At 44.5% G+C, this 18,307-nt stretch overlaps 1 protein-coding gene across 1 annotated transcript in view; it reads left to right on the top strand.

Annotated features, from left to right (window-relative positions):
- LOC126456671 (brain-specific angiogenesis inhibitor 1-associated protein 2-like) overlaps nt 1-18,307 on the top strand; it is a 555,769-nt gene that overhangs the window by 516,475 nt on the left and 20,987 nt on the right. Inside the window, exon 12 of the mRNA XM_050092412.1 lies at nt 6,168-6,451. Within this exon, the coding sequence (XP_049948369.1) occupies nt 6,168-6,451 (284 nt within the window). The remainder of the gene's footprint in view (nt 1-6,167; nt 6,452-18,307) is intronic.

The raw sequence follows: 18,307 nt of genomic DNA, 5'->3' as shown, positions 1-18,307 counted from the left end.
TTGTAGTGCGAACGATATCGAGAAATTTTTCGTGTCTAGGATGCGATCCACTCATCCTTGAGATGATGCTGAATGTTGATATATGTGAACATATTTTACAGCATTATGTACTGCGTACAGTAGAACAACAGTTCGAAGATGATAGGGTTAACATACAGACAATTATTCAGATTCCCCAACCTGAACCGAATGAAACACGTTCATACGTCGACTTGATTCAGGACTCCAGCGTTCAACGTCATTATCATCTCTGGTTTCGGCTCTTGAGGACGAACTGGCTGACACACCCTCGCAGACACTCAGCCATCTCAATGAACGTGTCCCCTGCAGAGAGCAAAGCGTCATAAGGCCGAAGGGGGCAGATAACCCATACTAATGTCCAGTAAAAGGCATCGGATATGTGTAATTGCAGGTTTTCTCGGCGAATTACAATGATGATTCTCGGCTCACCACACGGAAAGACTTTATAAGGTTTCCGAGTACTTTTGATCAATTAACGTATTGCGAATAAAAATGTACGATATGTAACCCCTTACTCCGATAATCTTTTCAAATTAAGTACGTAATCAGTGCTAATATAGTCTACGGGCCGTAAACGACCTGGTTGAGAAAAGTAACAAGTACAGAAACAATTAGTCTACCAGCCACGGTGTATTTGAATTAATGATTCATGTAAGTATTTCGGTCCCAGTCTAATTTTACGAAGGCTACATGTATTTTCGTGAAGATTTTAGACGATTCTCATGAAGAGAAGAGATAATCCTAAATAAAATGTGGCACAAATTGATTGAAATGAATTAGTGAATGTAGTGTCACTAGGGCCTCCCGTCGGGTAGACCGTTCTAAAATGGTTCTGAGCGCTATGGGACTTAACATCTGTGGTCATCAGTCCCCTAGAACTTAGAACTACTTAAACCTAACTAACCTAAGGACATCACACACATCCATGCCCGAGGCAGGATTCGAACCTGCGACCGTAGCGGTCGCGCGGTTCCGGACTGAGCGCCTTAACCGCGAGACCACCGCGGCCGGCGGTAGACCGTTCGCCAGGCGCAAGTCTTCCGATTTGACGTCACTTCGGCGACTTGAGCGTAGATGGTGATGAAATGATGATGATTAGAACAACACAACACCCAGTCGCTGAGCGAAGAAAATCTCCGACCCAGTCGGGAATCGAACCCGGACCCTTAGGATTGACATTCTGTCGCGCTGACCACTCAGCTACCGGAGGCGAACCTTGAAATGAATTAAATGCACTGAAATGAAATGAAAGATCGGACATACGTTTTGGATAGTATTGTACGCAAATAATGATGGAAGCTGAAGAAATGAATTAAAATTTTTTCCCTAGCCGGAAATTGAATGGGGTCTCCTTGCTTATTAGACAGGAATGCTAGCTATTACACAACCGTAGAACTATGGCTAACAGTGCTGTTCGGACTGCCGAAGTTCAATGCCCTCTACAACACAAACTTCATATTTTCGGCTTATTTTCCCCTTCTTAGATCGTCACTATTGCCGAGGTTCTCCGGCATTGGAATAGCACCCCTGCTATGGAAGTAATGGGTACATCCTGTACCTCAAGTGTAGGTGATCTGTAAGTCTTATAGTTAAATTTTCTTCGAGACATCTGGGACTCATCTTGATCTACGATAACGTTGGAAACTGAAGAAATGAATTAAAAATTGATTCATTTCTTCAGTTTCCATCATTATCGTACGTACAGATAAGACACAAACGTCTCGAGGAAAATTTAATTATGAGGTATACGGAAATGATAATTTCAAACATCAGCGGCAATGAAAATTTGAGTCAGGCCTGGAGGCGTACACGTGTCAAGGAGAGTGCTCGTGATAAAATCACGAAACCACGACTCATATCCGTGTCTCACAAGAATTTTGATCCACACCAATTAGTCACTATATATTTAGTATTTTACAGACATAATGCTGCTCACTTAGTCGGACAAGAAGACTGCGTGATTCCTGTAAAATGATATGAACGTGGAGCTGAAAATTTTCATTAAATGATGCAGTCATGCTGAGAGTCCACGAGGTCTTCTCAGGACGACTCAGACTGGAAGGAACATACACACACACACACACACACACACACACACACACACACAGTGAGAGAGAGAGAGAGAGAGAGAGAGAGGGAGAGAGAGAGAGAGAGAGAGAGGGAGGGGGGAGAGATAGAGAGAGAGGGAGAGAGAGAGAGAGAGAGAGAGAGGGAGGGGGGAGAGATAGATAGAGAGAGAGAGAGACAAACAGGTAGAGAGAGAGAAAGAGAGAGAGAGAGGGGGAGGGGGGAGAGATAGAGAGAGAGGGAGAGAGAGAGAGATAGAGAGGGAGAGAGGCAGGGGGGAGAGATAGAGAGAGAGAGAGAGAGAGAGAGAGAGAGAGAGAGAGAGAGAGAGAGAGAGAGAGAGAGAGGGGAGGGGGGAGAGATACAGAGAGAGAGAGAGAGAGAGGGAGGGGGGAGAGGTAGAGAGAGAGGGAGAGGGAGAGAGGGAGAGAGAGAGAGAGAGAGAGAGAGAGAGAGAGAGAGGAGAGAGGGAGGGGGGGAGAGATAGAGAGAGAGAGAGAGAGAGAGAGAGAGAGAGAGATATAGATAGAGAGAAAGAGAGGGAGGGAGCAAAACTGTGATATTACGATATAAACTACAACAAAATATCTTTATATTTAGAGAAAAAAATCCATTCTCGGATCCGCAGATTACTGAATATAGGTCAGTTTTTCTTTTGATTTTTGATTCAAGTAGTATATGAAAATATATGTACAGTTAGTTTAATACGTCGGTTCCCTGGATGCATCCTTCGTGAAATGATTTCTGTGCTGCAACATTTTATCCGAGTGTCAAACGCTAATACATAAATATGGCACTTTATACTGGAATAGGTATCCGTTAATACGTGAGACACAGACCTGTTTCGCCCCTAAAGCAGTCAGGATGCAGGTGTGTGAACCAGGCGTCGTTATCAGACCAGCGCTGGCTCCCGCCGCTGTTTCTCGCGTAAATGTGCCGTTATTTGGGCGGCGTTCTGATAAATACCCTCGTTTAGCGCGGCTGAACACGGCTCTGGCTGTCTTCGCGTAATTAACGCCCGCCCGTTATCGGTTCAGCCGCGTAGCTCTCATTAGGGCCGCAAAACCAGACCGCCGCCGTGCGCTGCGCTCTTCACCAGCTGATTGGCTCATTTCACCGCCCGAGTGATGAACATCTTCAGCGGCCCATCACACAGTTTTGAAACGATCTCAAAACGATGTCGATTAATTTAAGGTCTTCGGAAAACACTGGGAAAGGAAGAATTGCTTGCAGCACACAGGAACACACATTCTCTAGAACCTACCTTCTAAATAATTAAAACCAATTCTTAAATTTTTATCGTGAGGTTGTACGTTTAAATTCCACTTCATGCCACAATTGCAACTTTAGGAGATAGCTTAGTTGTTCCTTTCGTATGCTGCTATTATCACCGGCACCAGCCATTTCACTGTCGCTGCAGAACAAAAGAATTCATTCAGCGATGCGCATGCATGTACCCCGTACATATTTCCTAATGCGATCTAATCAGAATTACGTCGTCTCGGTCACCTGTAACAAGTTTATCATTACATCGCATTCCTGTTGTGCTGTCCGTTCGGTACAGATTTTGTAATTGATTTTAAACTAATTTCTCGGTGAGCTATAGACTTGAAAAGTTAAACATAGCTCAGAACTGGATGACAATGGAATAGTGTGGTGGTAACCCCCCACCTGCAATAGGGAAATAGGGGGTGGGGGATGAGAACGGGGTGACAAGCATAATGCAGAGCACCGCCTGTCCAATTAGAGTTCCTGCACGATGGCTGTGCTTAGCGGGTTGCATTGCATCACAGCCCCTACACGGGCGATTTGCCTACGTTACCTGGTGCAGGAACGGTGTGCGACGTCGTACACCGGCATGGTGGTGGAAGAGAGAATGTTTTCGAAGATGCACAATTGGAGACATTGCTGAGTGAAGACTCGCGTAAACTCAAGAAGAAATGACACGATTAGTGGGAGTGACACAGAAAGCCATTTCAGAACGTCTCAAGGCTACGGGCATGATTCAGAAAGAAGGAACTTGGGTCCCGTTTGAGCTGAATCCAAGAGACGTTGAACGGCGTTGGTGTGTTTATGAACAGTTGCTTCAGAGACAAAAACGGAAGGGATTTTTGCACCACATTGTGAAAGAGGACGAAAAATGAATTCATTACGATAACCCTAAACGCAAATAATCATGGGGATATCCCGGCCATGCTTCCACGTCGACGGCCAAACCGAATATTCACGGCATCAAGATCACGCTCTCCATTTGGTGGGACCAGCTCGGCGTCGTGTACTACGAGGTGGTAAAACCAAGTGAAACAATCACAGGTGCTCGTTATCGAACGCAGTTAATGCGTTTGAGCAGAGCATTAAGGGACAAACGGCCGCAATATCTCGAGAGGCACGATAAAGTAATTTTGCAGCACGACAACGCTCGACCCCACGATGCAAAAGAGGTCAAAATGTACTTGGATACGTTAAAATGGGAAGTCCTGCCCACCCGCCGTATTCTCCAGACATTGCTCCCTCTGACTATCACCTGTTTAGGTCAACACTTCCTATCTCATGAAGAAGTCGCAAATTGGATCGATTCGTGGATCGCTTCGAAACATGAACAATTTTCTCGACGCGGAATTCGTACACTGCCCGAAAGATGGGACAAAGTAGTGGCCAGCGATGTAAAATCTTTGAATGATACTTGTGTAACCAATTTGTTTCATTAAAGCGTCAAATGTTGGGGAAAAACGGCGGAAGCAAAGTTGTACACTTTGTAGATCAAATTTGTTTTAACTTAACCCTCGTATTACTGGTTACGACACTGTCATCTTCAGGTAGCCATTGAGAGGAGATGACCAACTAAGGAAGATATATGACGGCGCACGCAACTGCTGGGTAAGGTAAATGTAGTTGTAGCTACGGATAAAATTCATGCAGTTCTGAAAACTCTATTTGGTTTACAAAGCGTACTACCAGTAATTTTTCTCTTCTGAGTTTTTCACTCTTCTATCCTACGTGAGCACTGCTACAAAACGGATAATCAATGTTGTATTTAAATTTAATGTGTAGAGCATAAAATGCCACACTTATTTTTTGTACGTGTCTATACGGCCATTAAGGGGGTGAAACATGAGAATTGGCACTAAAGCGGTCACAAATCGCGCCTGTGTACAACGATGTAAAGATATTTCTATCATATTTCTGACAAATGCGTCTTTGGAATACCATTTTAATGGATATGACTGAATTTAGTATTAAAGATGCTATACAGTTTGGTACTAGTCAAATGTCGAAATGAAAAACAAAATATTAGGGGGAGGAGATTTCGGAAACTATGACTTCTTCGACAAATCTGCGTGCACCTTTGCAATGTAAATTAAAGACTATGTAATTTTTGTTCGAATTTTTTATATCTGTTACCTTTTGAACGACTTTCATTGAGATAAATTAAAATCAGTTTTGTTTTCAAGGTGATGTTTCACCCCGCTCTCACCCATATGGGCACTGGTAAGAAAGTATTTCTCTCTTTCTTTGCTCGACACTACGACATATTCAAAGCTGGTCAAAATCGAATTGCATCCCTTGGGTAGGTTTACTTGTCAGACTGAAAGGAACAACTAGATTGTATATGAAATTCGTAAATAGTTGAGCTAACCCGACATCCACTAGACCAAACACTAACCAGAGAGCTACTCATACAACAATACGAATAATGTTATTTACTAATCACATATGTAGGAGATGCACAGGCTACTGTAAGAATAGAAGCTCTGAAGATATTTTGAGCTTTGTTTTTGTGTTGTTAATTTAAAGAAAATTTTGTATTGGAGTGTGTAATACAATCCCCAATATTGTCGGTAGGACTCGTTTTGCTCTTAGCAAGGTACTCTTCCTGCCACAAAGTCCGAATAGCGGGCCGGAACGTAAAGTGGTGTTCAGAGCTTCAGACTGTAAGATCCCCCTTACGCTGGAGGTAACGCATGGCTCATACGTGAAGCACCTTGTACCGTTAGAAATTCCAGAGAAACAAAACTTAACGACCGTTTGCAAGGGCACTGGAGAGGAGCAAGGCGAGTTTTAATTCTTCTCGCCCGCAGGGTACCCGCGGCGCCGTGGCGACGGCCATCTCGCGCGCGCTGCAGCAGCAGGCGGCGGGCGGCGCCGCCCCCGTGCCCGGGGGCCGGCCCGTGGTGGGCCCGCCGCCGCCGCTGGTGCCCGCCCCCGTGCCGCGCCGCCTGCCCCCGGCCGCCGCCTCCACGGCCGCCGCTGCCGCCGCCCTCAAGGCCGCCGGCGCCAGCCTCCACAGCAGCAACGACAGCGGCTTCAGCAACGAGCCGCCCCCGCTGCCGGAGGCCGACTACTCGGACGACGACAGCTCCAGGTGCGCCGCCGCCCCGCCGCCTCCTCCAAAACCACAGCTCCTCGCGCCCTAACACTTTGTACTGCTTATCTCTGCTTCTCTGTCATCTACCGTAGAGCAAATGCGAAAGGCTTCGAATGCTGTTTCCGCTTATACCTTTTCAAGCTTCCTCTGGTGTGTTTCTTTTCGGATCCATTCATATCATTTACTCTACGGGTTGCATCTTCTGGTCGTACACTATCTACCATTATATCCTTGTCAACAACGTCCTGTAGTCTTTGTTAAGTACTTACAGAAGTCGCTTATCGCTATTGTTCAGCTGGTGATCACATTCGAAGGTACTTCTCTGAAATCGTGTCTACTCCTGCGAATCCAGTTTTCTTCCATTTCCTCCGTAATGGAGCGTACTGGGTGTTATGAAAGTGCCCCACATTCTTATTCGGGGAGGCCAAAGAATTTCCCGCAAGTTTCGTGGCTGGAGTCTATTTAAATAAAAATGCTACTGCGTGGACAGAAATAACGATACACTCGCGATAACATAATCTAAACTTCAAAAGTACAAAAAAAATCAGAAACCGGTGGAAGCATTGCTCAAGTGAAAGACGAGTCCAGCAAATCCGCATTGCCGTTTAGACGTCCAAGGAAGAATTAAGATATCCACGCCGAAATTTCATGCTTATAGATTTCCATTTGAGCATTTGATGTAACTTCCAGAGCAACCTGCACATGATCACTTCTGTCGGTGCTTATATGAACCATCTGGAACCTCCGTTTCTCATTTCTTCAGCTGGTTTTGTACAGACTGTCTGGACGTGAGAAGTCACAGAAAAGAAGCCAATGTGCAAACCCCAGTCGGCTCGTTGGCCACCCGTTGCACAATATTAAGATTGGGATTGGATGCGAAATTTTCGTACCATTTTGTTTTTGCTCCCCTTTCATTTGTAAAAATTAGAAAAATGTCTTATAATCACATGCACGGAAACATCAAAATCGTTGAATTACAGATGAATTTGTCCTACGATAATCATCTGTCTGTTGAAACTACACGAGGTTCCATGTGGTTACCACTCAATCTTACACATTCTTTAATTCTCGTCCTCTAAAATCACACACCTGTTTGCACTGCAGTTGCTTACATGCACGGGACATACGCTCCTGTAACATTCGGAAGTTGACGGTATGTGCGGAATATTCCTACATTTTTAAATGTCCACATTACTCGAAATGTAACGGATTATGGCCAGGTGAACTGGACGGCAATACTACTGATCATCGACCAATACCTTTGTTTCGGTAAAGTACCATCGTAAGGAATGGGAAAACAGAGTGATCCTTTTCGTACATGAAGCATATCCACCGACTTGACACAATAACTCAAGTATTTTGCTGCACTTTGTTGATAATGAGCACCTATCGACATAGCTGTCAACATAGCCCGGAATAACTTCGTTTATGGCTGTCAAGGGAATGTTATACCTTTCTTCCGATAGTGTTAGGTTAAATAACAGTGATAGAAGTGGATGGCGATAGCGCAGTCTTCTCTTCAAAGTGGACCACAAAAGATCAGTAATATAGATATCTGGTGATTGCGGCTGCCAGGGGAGATAAAAAATCCCGTCCTGTCAGACCACAGCATCATCTGTGTGGAACGAACATTGTAACCTGAGATGGACTTCATCAACCAAAATGGTCACATAATCTTTGGAAGTAATGCGTCATTGCAGAGTAACAGTGTAGCGTATGGAATACGACGATGTGGTTGCCAGTACCATGAGCGAAGCAACGATAAGTTTTAGTCGAGACATAAACGCGATGAGAAGTAATGGGAAGCAGTGTGTGCAACGTTCATTAGAACAAGTGACTTTCTTCCATTGCTCCATAGTCAAGGATTTCAGCTTCAGTGTCACGTTTTCTTGTTAAGCACATTTCCTTCAGTGATGACTACTTTTCGAAATCGAGCTAGTCCTATAAATCTCTTTATGGAGCCCTCTTCATGTTGCTTAGGTGTTGAAATTCATTTTTCTCCATAATCCTATTCAGTGATCGTCTGCCACAATCACTCAACACACACCCTCGTCTTCGTTGTGGATTATGTTTTTCCGCTTTCCGTGGGCATGATACAAACCTTGGTTACGGTGCCTCCAGTAACAACAAAACACTCCGCCTACCTTCGTTAGGGAAGTACCCATCATATGATCAACAATTAGTCTACATTCGAACTCATTTATCTCTGACATAGCCCACTCATAACTTAACAGATCAGTGTTTTGACCACGACTGACTGTTGCAACGCACTGAGAACTTTTTACAGGTGCCGTTTGCCCTCAATTACAACACCGCAGCCTGTAGGCGTTGGTGGAATCAGCACCTTGTGTTCAGACAGGCAATTCTTGGTGTGTTTCCATGTTTCTGTTCAACCTCTGTGCGTCTTCCTGCGAGCACCTCTTATTTCCACTTCTTGTAGCTCTTGCTTCGTGTTGTGACATCGCCTACTAGATGAATTTAAACGCCAGAGTGATTTCGGTAACAGGCAAGACACCGTAGAGCTTTTTAATGTGCTGAGAGGGTTCAATTGAACAGGAATTCCACACAAAATGGAAAGCTACAGTATATAAGATATGCCTAAACGCTCCACTCCCGTGCCCGCTCTCACATTTCCCCCTCCACACGGATACAAAGCTAGTAGTGTGACCTCCACAGTAGCTCATTACTCACCTGTTGCTTCCCAGCGCATCTCGGTAGTGCTACCTGCAGTAGAAGGAATGTTGCGAGCAGGAAGGCGCCAACCTGCTGGACTGTGCGCAGGCCGGCGGGCAACGTGTTCGCGGGCGTGAAGCTGCGCAAGACGGTGACCAACGACCGGTCGGCGCCGCTCATCACGTAGGCGGCGGGCGCGCGTTGCTGGAGCCGTGGTCGTGGCCGCGGCCGCGGCCGTGTTGTGGTGTGGGTTCCTGGTGTTGGTAACTAACTCGGCTGGGCGCCAGTCCAGCCGCTGGTGAAGGTGCTACTCTGGTGGCGGGTGCCAGCTCGCTTCCTCTCCTCAGACGTGCTTGTTTGTACATAACACTGTATAACTGTAACATAGCAGAAACTATCTGTAAATAAATGTTAACACAAATTTACTAACACTGTATTCTTCCACATCATTACCCCCTATGCCGTTATGACCATCATACCCAGGTGTCTTTTGTTACCCTCTCCTCAGGTATTTGTTATTTTTGTTTGTTTATTTATGTAACCCGGTCTCATTGGGGCCATCAGGCCCTCCCTTACATCAGACCAGGATTTTACACATTACATCGCAGTTACCAAAGAAGTAAACATTTTAATAGTATTAAAATGATTTGAGTGGCTGCAGTGACAATGTGAGTAAATATTACTGACTGTGAACTAATAATGTAAATACTGGCTGTACTTCTAATAATGCTGCTGCTGCTGCCACTAATAATGGTAATAGTAGTAGTAATTTGTGTGACCAGATGAAACCACTTTCGTCCAGACATAACTGTGGGTTCTTTGATTGCTTGGGGAGAATGCGCATCAGACTAGAACACAGGAAATAATAGTTCACTTTATTACAGAAATGAATAAAAGATTTACTTACATTGGACACAGTTCTTTGCTTCAACATTGCTTGGTAATGCAACTGTCACTGACTATGAAAGCATCATCTGATGCACAGGATAACAAACTGTTCTCTTTCAGTACAAAACGAATGTATGTTTCGTCAGAAACTTTGAGTGACTCTTAGTCCTACATGGCGACGTTGACTGCTTCAGCTGAGGTACTAGGTCGGCTGAGCTCTTCCCTGCTCGCCACCATATCGACCTCAGCGTCAGGGCGCTGCTATACTGAGGGGGACACGTGGTCTTCTGGAGTGCCTCCCATTGGTTGTTGCAGATTGCCGATGGGCTTCGCTAATGTCTGCGGTATTCATTCGACTTTGGTGTGGCACCGCTATCTCAGGATGATTCGACAATAATAATAATAACAATAAAATTTACAATAATAAAAATAATGCTAGTGGCAGATATAACAAATATCTGTTATAGCGAGTTCTGGGGAAAGTAGATTTAAGGAAATTTCACCGGCAAAGAAAACTAAGAAAGGAGGTACAAGGATAACGAGTGCGTACAGGGACTGTAGTAATCATTATCGTTGCTTTAATAGAAAAGTCGTTAACTGTCTTCTGAAGCTGGAGGTATTATTCAGCTCTCTAATATAATGAAGGAAGTTATCCCAGAGACGGATTCCTACTACTGAGAAGGACTTTTAAAAAGTGGCTGAGCGATGGCGGAAGACTGAAAAGATTTTGCTCTGATGGGAACAGGTGTTTCTGTCTGCTTCTGTAGACAAAAGCGTTATGGTCGAGGAGAGATACAAAGGACAGCGTACATTTATAAGACAGCAGAGAAGATCCTGAACTTGTCTGCGTGTATCCATAATAGCTGTGCATTTGATAGTGAAATACAATCAAAGAGCCAAACGTCACAGATGCAACGAACACAGTCATTCATAAACACTTCCATGCGCCATGAGCTTTCCCAAGGAAGACCTTGCAGGATAACATCTCTGTAATCAATAATTGGAGATATAAGTGTCTGTACATGTTTCGTTTCCAGGTCAAGAGGGAAGAGCTTTTCACATTTTTGTAGGGCATGGAAAGATGCTGAAATGAAATGAAATGGCGTGTGGCTAGGGCCTCCCGTCGGGTAGACCGTTCGCCTGGTGCAGGTCTTTCGATTTGACGCCACTTCGGCGACCTGCGCGTCAATGGGGGATGAAATGATGATGATTAGGACAACACAACACCCAGTCCCTGAGCGGAGAAAATCTCCGACCCAGCCGGGAATCGAATCCGGGACCTTAGGATTCACATTCCGTCACGCTGACCACTCAGCTATTGGGGCCGGATATGGAAAGATGCTGATGCCTTCTTAGACATTGCTACTAAGTGCTCAGTCCAACCTAAATTTTCATGTGTTATTACTTTTAGACCCTTTGCTGAGTGATAGAAGTTGTTGTTTGTCCCATTTGGAGTTAAAGATGGTTGGCTCTGAGCACTATGGGACTTAGGCCACTTTATAAAAAGCCACTTTATAAAAAGGGAGACAGGGATAATGTTGACAATTATAGACCTATTTCTATGCCATCGGTGTTTGCTAAAGTTATCGAGAGGGTTGTATATACAAGGTTACTGCAGCATTTAAATTCACATAATTTGCTGTCAAATGTACAGTTTGGTTTTAGAAATGGCTTAACAACTGAAAATGCTATAGCCTCTTTTCTCTGTGAGGTTTTGGACGGATTAAATAAAAGGTTGCGAACGTTAGGTGTTTTCTTTGATTTAACGAAGGCTTTTGACTGTGTTGACCACAAAATATTACTGCAGAAGTTGGAACATTATGGAGTAAGGGGAGTAGCTTACAATTGGTTCGCCTCCTACTTTAAGAACAGAAAGCAGAAGGTAATCCTCCGCAATATTGAGAGTGGTAATGATGTTCAGTCCCAATGGGGCACTGTTAAATGGGGCGTTCCCCAAGGGTCGGTGCTGGGGCCACTGCTGTTCCTTATTTATGTAAATGATATACCTTCGAGTATTACAGGTGATTCAAAAATATTTCTGTTTGCTGATGACACCACCTTGGTAGTGAAGGATCTTGTGTGTAATATTGAAACATTATCAAATAATGTAGTTCATGATATAAGTTCGTAGCTTGTGGAAAATAATTTGATGCTAAATCACAGTAAGACTCAGTTTTTACGGTTTCTAACCCACAATTCAACAAGAACTGACATTTTAATCAGACAGAATGGGCATGTTATAAGCGAGACGGAACAGTTCAAGTTCCTAGGCGTACGGATAGATAGTAAGCTGTTGTGGAAAGCCCATGTTCAGGATCTTGTTCAGAAACTAAATGCCGCTTTATTTACCATTTGAACAGTATCTGAAATAAGTGACATTTCAACACGAAAAGTAGTATACTTCGCATATTTTCATACGCTTATGTCATATGGTATTATTTTTTGGGGTAATTCTTCTGATTCAAAAAGGGTATTTTTGGCTCAAAAACGGGCTGTTCGAGCTATGTATGGTGTAAGTTCGAAAACCTCTTGTCGACCCCTTTTCAATAGTCTGGAAATTTTGACATTGCCCTCACATTATATATTTTCTTTAATGTCGTTTGTTGTTAGCAATATTAGCTTATTCCCAAGAGTTAGCAGCTTTCACTCAGTTAATACTAGGCAGAAATCAAATCTGCATGTGGAATGCACTTCCTTGACTCTTGTGCAGAAAGGAGTGCAGTATTCTGCTGCATCCATTTTCAATAAGCTACCACAAGAACTCAAAAATCTTAGCAGTAGCCCAAACACTTTTAAGTCTAAACTGAAGAGTTTCCTCATGGCTCACTCCTTCTATTCTGTCGAGGAGCTCCTGGAAGAGATAAATGTGGTCCCACGGAACAATAAATAAATAAATAAATAACAGCTGTGGTCATCAGTCCCCTAGAACTTAGAACTACTTAAACCTAACTAACCTAAGGACATCACACACATCCATGCCCGAGGCAGGATTCGAACCTGCGACCGTAGTAGTCGCGCGGTTCCGGACTGCGCGTCTAGAACCGCGAGACCACCGCGGCCGGCGTTAAAGATGGTAGGGATTCCCGATATTTCAGGCTAATGAACCTAGTGTTTTGGTGAGTTGTGGTTTAACTCTGTAGGCTGCTCCCATGTTGGTAGTGCACACAGATCGGTAGCTTCTGGTTTATTCGTTTCGCGCTTAGGTACAATTAGTGTTATTTTAGCGTACACGTGATTTTTACAGTAGGGCAAAACTGATGACATATCATTGACGTACAATGAAGAGCCAAAGAAACTGCTAAACCTCTCTAACGTTGTGTTGGGCTCCCACGAGCACTCAGAAGTGCGGCAACACGACTTGGCATGGACTCAACTAATGTCTGAAGTACGCCCGTCCGGTTGGCCCTGCGGTCTAACGCACGGCTTTCCGGGCGAGAAGGAGCGCCTGGTCCCCGGCACGAATCCGCCCGGCGGATTTGTGTCGAGATCCGTTGAACCGGCCAGTCTGTGGATGGTTTTTAGGCGGTTTTCCGTGTGCCTCGGAGAATGCGGGCTGGTTCCCCTTATTCCGCCTCAGTTACACTATGTAGGCGATTGCTGCGCAAACAAGTTCTCCACGTACGCGTACACCACCATTACCCTACCACGCAAACATAGGGGTTACACTCGTCTGGTGTGAGACGTTTCCTGGGGGCTCCACCGGGGGCCGAACCGCACAATAACCTTGGATGCGGTGTGGGGCGGCGGAGGGGTGGACTGCGGTAGTCGTCGTGGGGTTGTGGACCACTGCGGCTGCGGCGGGGACGGGGCGTCTCCGTCGTGTCTAGGTCCCCGGTTACAATACAATACAATGTCTAAAGTACTACTGCAGGCAATTAACACCATTAATCTTGCAAGGCTGTTCATAAATCCGTAAGAGTACGAGGAGGTGGAGATATCTTCTGAACAGCACATTGCAAGGCATCTCAGATATGCTCAATAATGTTCATGTCTGGGGAGTTTGGTGACCAGTGGAAGGGTTTAAACCCAGAAAAGTGATCCTGGAGCCACTCTATAGTAATTCTGGACGTGTTGTGTGTCGCATTGTCCTGTTGGAGTTGCCCAATTCCGTAGGAATGCACAATGGACATGAATGGATGCAGGTGATCAGACAGGATGCTTACGAACGTGTCACCTCTCTGAGTCGTCTCTAGACGTGTCAGGTGACCCATATCACTCCTAATACAAACGCCCCACACATTACGAAGCCTCCACTAGCTTGAACAGTACCCTGCTGGCAGGCAGAGTCCATGGATTCATGAGGTACACGTCCATCCGCTCGATACAAATTGAAACGAGGCTCCTCCGACTAGGCAACATGTTTCCAGTCATCAACAGTCCATTGTCGTTGTTGACGAGCCCAGGCGTGGCGTAAAGCTCCGAAAGGCCATATCGATGATGATTCGTTGAACGGTTCGCACGCTGACACTTGTAGATTTCCCAGCACTGAAATCTGCAGCAATTTGCGGAAGAGTGCACTTCTGTCAGTTTGAAAGATTCTCTCCAGTAGTTGGTGGTCCTGTTCTTGCAGAATCTTTTTCCGGCCGCGGCGATGTCGGAGACGATGTTTTATCGCATTCCTTATATTCCCGGTACACTCGTTAAACGGTCGTACGGGAAAGTCCCCACTTCATCGCTACCTCGGAGATGCTGTGTCCCATCGCTCGTGTGCCAACTACCTGTATAGCACCCCGTTCAAACTCACTTAAATTTTGATAACCTGCCACTGTAGCAACAGTAACCGATCTAACAACTGCGCCAGACACTTGTTGTCTTATATAGGCGTTGCCGACCGCAGCGCCGTATTCTGCCTGTTTACGTAACTCTGTATTCGAATACACGTGCATATACTAATTTCTTTGGCGCATCAGTGTACAATGAAAAGAGTACAGGACCTTATACAGTATCCTAGGGGTCGCCTGATACTACCAGCATTGGGACTTGCGCGGCATGACGGATTGCTGGCGATATGTAAGGTATGAACGAAACCACTGTCCTGAACTTGGTAAGAAATTTAGGCTGCTAAGTTGGGAAGCAAAATATCGAAGTCAGCAGTGTCAAAGGCTTTGTTGAGTGTGTAAGAGACACATGACACTCGCCTCTTGTGCGTACATGGCAAGCTCCAGGTCATCTGTTACCTTAATTAAGGCAGATGATGTATTGCGATGTTTACGGAAAAAAGAGACGATTCCTGTCGTTCTCCCTTCTGCGACGTCCTTTTGTTGAAAGCCTCACCCATACAATAATATGTTTGCTCTCGGATGTACAACGGTAAGAGCATGCACTGTACAGGGTGAGGCCAAAGTCAATCCACTAAGGTACAGATGTTCAGGGATTTACCTGAATATCTTGGGACAAGGTAACCGAGGTGTTACAGCGTAACAGCGTTTCGTTAGATTATTGTGCCTGTGATGTTCTGTTCTCTCACGCTACTTGCTGTGAACAACAATAATTCCCACTTCACTCTACGCCCTCAAGCCTACATTCAGTACATCTTGATTGCGTCTCGCGTTTGTTGTTCCGACAGTGTTAGGTATAACTTAGTAGTGCTACACAGGATTATAGATAGACTTGCTGATAAAAAGTTGGCCGATATGCAGCTTGTGCATGTTTCCACTGCATTCAATAGATGCACTGTACATTTTACTGATTGTGTATTATCGGCTTCGTCACTTTTATGACGCTACTTTCACAGAAACACATGAAACTGGGATTAAAAAAACGAATAAAAATTACGGAACAGCCGCCAAAACGGGGCCATGAATTGGTTCCATTCAAAAGTAATCACGAACACGTTAAGAGATGTATCCCACTGGGAGGTGAGACGATCAGTTGCTTTTCGTAGAATGCGATCGGCCGCTGCCGATCCAAAGTGGAATGTGTTTGTAACCTCCCCCTCACTTATCGACCTTAATGACAGTGAAAAATTAAACCGCGTGTACCTAATGGAAATTCGGGGAAAGCAATCGTCACCGAAGTCAATTTGTCGGTCTAGAGGGAGGAAAGGGTTACATCTAAATGAAAGGAAAAATGCAAATGAAACTGGTGGAAATTAATTTTGAAAAGGGGTAAAGTTAATAAAGAAAGTAAATGTGCGGCCGTTACGTTAACAATTAACCAGCGGTAATTAGATATTTGAGATTTGGGGGAAATTACGGTCGCCAGTCCTAAGGACAATTACTATAGTAACTGAAAAAGAAAGGTTATTGCACATATAATTAGCACTAGAAGCGTGGCAACTGAAGGTTGACACGTGTAGTGTGAAAACTGAATGTTTGTCAGAAGTAATAAATTTCGCTACACTCTGACTTAATTTAGCAAAAGAATTAATAAAACCGGAAAATCGAAAGCTAATTTAGTGATTGAAGTTAATAGTGAGCTTTCTTTCTGAAGCACATCGAAATTCAGTAAAATACGGTTAGTCTTGGACTACCTCAACAATCATTTCAAAAGCTACTTGAATCTACGCAATTTAGAAATAAGAGATTTAACATTGAACTTGAATTAAATGATTCTGAACAATTAACAATAGTAAAATTTAGTACGTACCAAGCTGAGCTGCAGTCACAGGTAAGCTAAAATACGATAACAAAACTCGCACTCTTAATTTGTGCTCGTGTATTCTAAATATTGTAGCCAGCTATGAATACCTTAACTGAACTTTGAAATTACAGCAGTGAAATCGAATGATGCTGGCATTTGAATTTCAACGACACTCGGGTTCATTCCGGAAAGGGAAAGGACCCTGCTTGGTAATGCAATTGGGACATTGAGCAACAAACGTTCATGGTAAGTTGCTGTAATTTTGTGATGCAACAATTTTAAAAGTTTGAAAAGCTGAGGTCTGCCATACAGTTCTAAAACTTTACGTGCTTTCAGTCTTCCTTGTTGGTTGATTGAAGGTTGGAAGCCGTCGATCGAGGAGGTGGCGACAGTCACTCATTGTCGGCCGTCGCTGTTGCAGAAGCTGGATGTCGGCGCGCCTTCTTCTCGACACGGTCGCCAGACGAAACGGGCTCTTGATGTGCGCCAGCTAATGCTTCCCGTCCGCGACACCATGTCAGAAACTATCATCGGAAGTCGAGCGCAATTACTTGCTGCCAAACCCCGAAAGCGCGGCAACTCGCGGGAGCTTCACACAACACACCTGCTCCACTGCACCACCCCAGCCAGACTCCCTCTGCTCTGCCCGCGCTCCACGCGGCAGAGTTAACACTACCAAAGATCCTAAACACTTTGGTTCTCCACACGACCTATCGATGTAATGGTTCGATAGCATAGTTTCCCTATGCCAGACCCAGCGTAAAAATACAAATAATCTTTACACAACAAACCAATTATACATCGACATAAATGCATATATATACAAATAGTAAAACGATTACAATATACAAAGACACAGAAACGTCATATATTCAGGTAACAAAATAAGGAAAAAAATTTGCAGTGCAACAGATGGAAATAGGAGGATATGCATTTCCGGCGTTACATGTCCACGACTGTGATATAACTTTCAACATATTGAAGAACTTCAATCCACCGTTGTCACCGTGCTAGCTGTATTACAGCAGATCTAGATTTGGGCCAGTAACTAGTCATTATCAATGCAGTATTTCGGAGTTATTTATGCCCTAGTACGTCTGCACCTGTTGTTATTTCTCTTGTCACAGTTAATTAAAGAGCTTTGACAAAAACCAGAACAAAAAGTGTAGACGTACTAGGCCTTGTATAACAACTCGGAAATACTGCACTGAACTGATAAGGACTAGTTACTTGCCGAAATACCAAACTACTCTTGTAAAGCCAGAATGAAAAAGACGACATATTGCTGCTCTGTACCATTTCGATACAGGATGATTCCACCCGGCAGCATTCCGACAACCAGAGGGAAGACGAAAAAGCGAACAGTGGAAACATCCTAAATCTCCCCCACCAAAGATATCCAAAGTGGTTCACTAAAGTTCCGGTGGCAGGTGCTCCCTGCTTGTCCAGTTCCTCGAGCGTGGAACTACAATCAATGCGCACTGCTATGAAGACACTTTGTAGACACAAACTGCGACGCGCCATAAATTCAGAACGGCCAGGAATGGTGTCGATTGGAAGAGTTGTGTTGCATGATAACGCCTGCCCCCACACTCCCAGTTGGACAAAGGCTACACTTCAACGATTACGTTGGCAAACACTTCAACGTCCTCCGTACAGTCCGTATATTTCAACGTGCGATTATCACACCTCTCGCTACCTGAAGAAAGA

The sequence above is a fragment of the Schistocerca serialis genome, chromosome 2 (assembly GCF_023864345.2).
Source record: "Schistocerca serialis cubense isolate TAMUIC-IGC-003099 chromosome 2, iqSchSeri2.2, whole genome shotgun sequence".
In the NCBI taxonomy this organism is placed as follows: Eukaryota; Metazoa; Arthropoda; class Insecta; order Orthoptera; family Acrididae; genus Schistocerca; species Schistocerca serialis.
The sequence above is the reverse complement of the archived record's forward strand: the minus strand, read 5'-3'. Positions and strand labels throughout refer to the sequence as shown.